General features: G+C 37.7%; 1 protein-coding gene across 1 annotated transcript in view; it reads left to right on the top strand.

Annotated features, from left to right (window-relative positions):
- LOC143019909 (uncharacterized) overlaps window positions 1-3,961 on the top strand; it is a 5,194-nt gene extending 1,233 nt beyond the window's left edge. Inside the window, exons 5-8 of the mRNA XM_076175885.1 lie at window positions 1,184-1,233; window positions 3,087-3,257; window positions 3,372-3,476; window positions 3,650-3,961. Of these exons, the coding sequence (XP_076032000.1) occupies window positions 1,184-1,233; window positions 3,087-3,257; window positions 3,372-3,476; window positions 3,650-3,961 (638 nt within the window). The remainder of the gene's footprint in view (window positions 1-1,183; window positions 1,234-3,086; window positions 3,258-3,371; window positions 3,477-3,649) is intronic.
- The last annotated feature ends 2,446 nt before the right edge of the window (window positions 3,962-6,407 follow it).

The raw sequence follows: 6,407 nt of genomic DNA, 5'->3' as shown, positions 1-6,407 counted from the left end.
AAGGTGTCACAATTTTAGGCATATTTATGTTGATATTTATAACTATTGTAACTATTTAACTATTTATTTTCTTAAATACATTATTACTACCAGACATTTTTCGTTGTTTTACATACCGTATCTAAGAATCGGAGTCTGAAGTTCTGAGGGAAAGTATTTCCATGAAAGGAAAAACCCAAGTAATATCTGAAAAACCAGCTCCATAAGAAATAAACTGACCAGCCAAAGTCAGTTTTGTTTACCATATAAAGAAAATATATAATATTATAATTTCATAAACTGAGATAAAGACAGACGGAGAGTTAGACATAAAGTGAGATAGATAGATAGATAGATAGATAGATAGATAGATACAGAGAGAGAAAGAGGAGTAGAAAGTGGGGGAAACAAAGAGACAGAAATTGGACAAATTGTGTCGACTTGCCGAACACCTTTCTCGATCTTCATCGTTTCTGTATTTTAACGTCGACGAAATACAGCAGTACCTTTCAAATAAATGTTCTACAGAACTTACATTTTCTTTGTTTATGCCGTTTATATAGTGAGTTTAGTATTGCAGTTGCTCCAGAGTCATAGAGATTTTTGTAATCTGCAAAAACTAAATACAAAATTATAATGTATTTTGTCCTTGATTTTCTCAATTAACTGATTAAATGTCTGCAATTTGTTTATAATGGAGTATCTGCATCTAAATCCTGCCTTTCTCCTGGCTGGTTTTCCTCAAGAACTTTACTTAATCTATTTCAAATAATCTTTGATAACATTTATGTATCTGATAAACTAATTCGTCAGTAATTACTAAGGTCTTTCCGGTCTTCTTTCTTGTGTAGTAAAACCATAACCTTGCAATGTTTTTCAGGTAGGCTTTTATAACGTATACAGAATATATGTATTGACGAGTTAAACACCATATGAGGACGGAGCCTTTATTTGTACGAAAAAGCTGTAATAAGCGAAACGTCGTACAAATAAAGGCTCCGTCCTCATATGGTGTTTAACTCGTCAGTCTTGTCGGCAACTGCTACTTTCATGAAAAAAGAAGAATATATGTAGTTGAAGTAAACTGCAATGAACTTTCCCTGCGTCTTTCAGAAGACCTATCGATATGCCATCTTCTCAAAGTGGTTTCCCCTCGTTTCATACCTTTTTAGGCAAACTCTACATCTTCATTTGCAACTTCTAGTGTACTATCAAGATCTGCAGATAATTTTACAAGCTCAATTATGGTGTTTCGTGAGTAAAGCTCTTGGTAGAATTACATTCTTTTTATCATTCCATCTCTCTATTTCTCCCTTCAAGAATATCACCTGCCGCCTCCTCGAAATTAGTCTACGCTCGGGTTACTCAATACTTTTACCATTACAAGTAGTTTCCTCTATACGACCCGTGTTTCTCTTTCTTCCCCCTGATCTCTGTGTTTAATTGATAAGACTGGCCAGTTGAGCTCTCCCTGTTTCGTCCCTACTGGGTTTAATCTGTATTTTTTTTCTTATTTTCATTGAGTTACTCGTCACTTTGGACATATACTCTCTCTAATATACTCATACTCCTAGTATACTCATACTCTGGAGACCTTAACACTTGGTTTACGCATGACTTTCACCTTATGCATACAAGACTTCATAACGAAGACAAATAAGAAATCAAATATACTCAAAGTAGTTTCAGGCATAAGATTTGGACAGCAAAACAATTTAAAGGCTGTTTAAAAACAACTCAAAAGGACAATACTCAAGACCGCAGTTTCCAATAATGATGAAAACAAAGACGATTACAAAAAATTATGCATTCAAACAACAACAGAACACATACACTGTAAAATCAAAATCCTTCTCATAGATCATCACTGTTCTGTATAAGATTCCTCGAACCCGATCAAATATTATATAAAATCACACAAACACTATACATCACAAATAAGAACAGGAACATTTGACACAAATGTTTACAACAACATACGCACAACACCCCACAATATTTCCACACAACAACAAATACAAACTTTCATGAAACTCCTCCTACCAAGCAGAAAATCAATATTAAAACAGACAAGAGTGACGCTGGCACACCAATATTCAGGTTATCACTCCTCACTTAAAATACACAAATATAAAATCACCCTAACAACAGACACTACATGCCAAAGATTCAATCACGGCTGACTTACTAAGGGATGTTTTAGATTCGCATTTCATCCTCGTCACTGGTAATTATTGCATCTTACAATTTTAGCACAAATATCCCTAAGGAAGGATATCATGTCTTTATCACTTTAAGACGGACATAGGATAATTTCCATTCACTATCACGGAAATAAAGAAGATCCACAGAGTTATCTAAATCTAAGATCCACGATATATTTTCTGCAAGTGTAAAAATAATAGATCAAGCAAATTAAAAAAAAAAAAAAAAAAAAAAAAACCGGAAGAAATTGAAGACTTCCGATCTGCTCCTGCAGGAAGTGGATATCCGAGAGGCCTCCTTGGAGACTGAATTGTGTAACACTTTCAGACGGAAATTAGGCAAATGATAACAAGGAAAAAAAAAATGAATATTTGTATTCGCAGTGAATCATAATAAATATACAAGGTAGTAAATAGTGTCCACTACCTTTAAAATAGGTCCTAGTATTATTATGATCATCACGAGGAAATTGGTCTCGTTGATGGAACCCTGGCGCCAAAAGGCTAGATGCAGTGGCGAGAGGAAGTATAGCAAGGTCATCAGGTACACCGCCCTGGGCGTGGCCTGGAGAATCACATGGGCAGCTGGGTGGGTGACTGGGTAGGGGAGTGGGAGGCCTGTGGTACTGCTTGTTAATATAAATAGAGTAAGGATCAAAAAGTCTTCAGTTACTTCACGTTTTGAGTCCAGCCATCTCCAACAAGTGAAACAACAGTTTTCGAATACAGTGTCCATACTCAAAGAAACCATGATCGGTGTGACATGCATCTTGTTGGTACGCAAAATTCTGTGTTTATCATCACTTATTTCGAGACCATTAAGCATGCAGTGAGATAGTAAGTCGTAATGACACATAAAGTGAAATATCCGGTGGTCAGTTCATTCGTGTTTTGTCTCAACAGATTGTGACATTTGTTGGAAACTCCATCCAAGATGAACGCTACGAGGGGCCCCTCCTATCCACCTTTCGCAAAGTCAACAACGAATATGAGCAGGGCAGTGATGGCGCCTACAGGTTCTCCTATTCTCTCCCTCAGCAGGAGCGACACGAGGAGAGGAACTCTGATGGCACAGTGAGCTTACATTCTAAGCAGCTTGTGATTATGTTGCAGTCGTCCTAGGAAACCATTACACGTGAAATCAATGTAATTTTGATCAACAATTGTAAAATTCTATTTGTTCACCAGGTGACTGGCTCCTATGCTTTTGTGGACGACGCTGGCGAAGAAGTGTCTGTTAAATACGTTGCTGACGAAGATGGATTCCGAGCAGAAAGTGATGCTTTACCTCAGGTAATTGATAACTTGCGTTTTGATTGTCAGACTTTACAGCAGTTCCTAGCATCTAACAGTTCCAAAAACTGGAACCAAGTCATATTTCACTCTTGCCTTACATGTACCATTACTTTTTGGCTTCTATCGTGGTTAAAAGATTTGTCTAGTAGCAATATCCCTTAATATTTCAGGTTCCTGAGGACACAGACGAGGTGAAGAAGGCTCGCGAGGAGTTCTTTAAGATCTACGAAGAAACGCTCAAGCTTTTGGGATCTTCTGAATCCGATGAAGACAGTGAAGACAGCGACTCGTCAGACGAGAGTGACGATGACGATGAGGAAAGCAGTGAAGAGGAGAGCGACGAGGAAGAGGAAGAGAACGAAGAGGAAGAAGAAAAAGAGACCCGGGGTCACTTCAGAGCGCCCGTCCAGGCCTTCCGAAGAAGTCGCAAAAACTTCGCTCTCCACCCGAGACCAGCTTTTGTTTACTTTGGACGAAGATGAGAGGCTGTCCTGGTCTTCGGTTTGAATGGACGAATCTTCATTAACGAAGGTTCCTTTATGCTTTACAATGAGGCTCGCGGGATCTAAAGTAAAAATGAAAAAATCAAAATAACGAGATCAGCGATACAACGCAACCCAATTTTCTGAACAGTTCTTGAGAGAACATTAAAACTTTGAGCCCTGAGGTATCGTACGTGTAGATATATATCATATTATTTATATGTATTTATGAATATTTAACTATTTATATACAAAATGAATAAATGGAAAGGAGACATCTATATATTAATATCCGACCGAATTTGATTTAGGAAAATGTGATATATTTACATTCAGGATTGCAAGCCAAGAATTTGATTGAGATCTCAAGATAATCTATCGGAGAAAATAATGCTTGAAACTTTCGATTTAAGATTATTTTAAGATCATCTTGACTACAACAACTTTCAATACACACTACAAGACGCACGACGTGATTAAAATAGTCGATTTCATGGAATTACCACGGGCGTGTTGGCTGGTACATATGTAAAAGAGGGAAGGGCACTAACAAAATTCGAACCTCAAAAACAGACGTGATCAAGATAGGAAACATAAAAAAGAAAAACATGTTCAAGGAAAATGTCCTTTGAAGACAGTCAAATTTCTTATGAACGAAAAAAAAAAAGAAAAAGAAAAAATGGTATCAATGAATACAAAACACCTAGGAAACATTTAATAAAAAAGGCACCTATCCCCTGTAGCAATAATAACCGTGAAAGAGTGAACTATTCCTGGTCACCCAATGACATACCCACTATGTTGAAAATCTGTTCAATATATACCGAGAGCTTTTTCCCACTTATAAGGGAGGTAGCCAAGTTAGAGGTTTATACCTATTCCCATCCATTTCATTAACCTCCACCACCCTCTCCACCCCACCGACCCCTCCCCATCTCAGCTTCTCATGGATGACAGGTCATCCCTGCATTCGCCAACTGCCCTGGGTCGAACGCAATGTAAGAAGACACAGTACATCCATAATAAAGCCACTTCACGTAATCGGCGACCCCCTTCTCCGTCCCTTCAAGCAGAAGAAAAGATGGAGAAAAATCCCTTCGGGCTACGTCCGTCAAAATATCATTCACACATAAGCATCCTACCCCCATCCCTTCCTTCCTTGCATGACAGTATCATCCATACGCGTTCTCCACTCATCCCTATCTCCTGCCTGCTCCCTTCCTTGCTCAACAGGCATTTCCCTCATGCTCAACGCCCCTTTCACCCCACCCATCCATCTCATCCTCGGTTGTCCCCTCTATTTCACTCCCTCCTCCTCTGCCTTCCATACCTCTTTTACTAATCTTTGATAACTTATTCTTTTCATGTGTCCAAACCATCCCAATAATCCTTCATCAGCCCTATTTGTCATCTCTTTTATCACTCCCGCTCTCCTCCTCATCTTCTCGTTTCTCACTTTATCCAACGTAGTAACCCCTACCATACTTTTCAGCCATTTCATCTAAAACACATTTAAAAATTTCCTCTCTGTTTCTCTTAAGAAGTGGCCTTACCTCTTTTACATATGTACAAGTGTTAAAATTTACTGGCAGGTACTATCAACATAAGTTAGAGAAAAGACACCAGTCCTCAGGAAAGAAACACGAAAATGAAAAATATGTTCAAGGAAAATATCCTTTGAAAACAATCAAAATTCTCAAGAATGAAAAAAAAATTCTATAAATGAACAGGCAATACCCAGAAAATATTTCATAAAAACAAAAAAGACACCTAACCCTTGTAGCAATAAAAAACCGTGAAAGATTGAACTATTCTTGGTCACACAATGACATACCAAATAAACCACTAGAGCGTCCAGCAACTTATAGACACATCTCTCTCCTTTCGCCCATTCCCTAATTGATGGAGAAATCAGTCAATCCGTTGATCCACGGCTCCCAGTTGACCGACAAGAAAGAACCAGAATATACAAAACCACCTCATCAAATTAACACTGATCAAAGGAAGGCCATTTCACAAGCAGCCCAATTATAGATATCGCCCAACAAGTGCTTGAGGTTTTTAGGAGACTGCTGTTATGGTGGTCAGAAATATAAAAAAAGATTTTGACAATTTCCTATGATAAAAAATCACACAGAAATGCCCAAAAGCAACAAAAAATTGTTAACAAATTTGACAAAAAATTATGTATTCAAACAACAACAGAACACGTACACTGTAAAATTAAAATCCTTCTCACAGATCATCACTGTTCTGTATAAGATTCCTCGAACCCGACCAAATATCATATAAAATTAAACAAACACTATACATCATAAATAAGAATTGCAGCATTTGACACAAATGTCTACAACAACATACGCACAACATCCCGCAATATTTCCACACAACAATAAATACAAACTTTCATGAAACTCCTCCTACCCAACAGAGAAATCAATATTAA

This window comes from Oratosquilla oratoria, chromosome 38, assembly GCF_046742065.1.
Source record: "Oratosquilla oratoria isolate Oo_2021 chromosome 38, ASM4674206v1, whole genome shotgun sequence".
Classification (NCBI taxonomy): domain Eukaryota; kingdom Metazoa; phylum Arthropoda; class Malacostraca; order Stomatopoda; family Squillidae; genus Oratosquilla; species Oratosquilla oratoria.
This window is presented reverse-complemented; position numbering and strand designations above follow the sequence as displayed.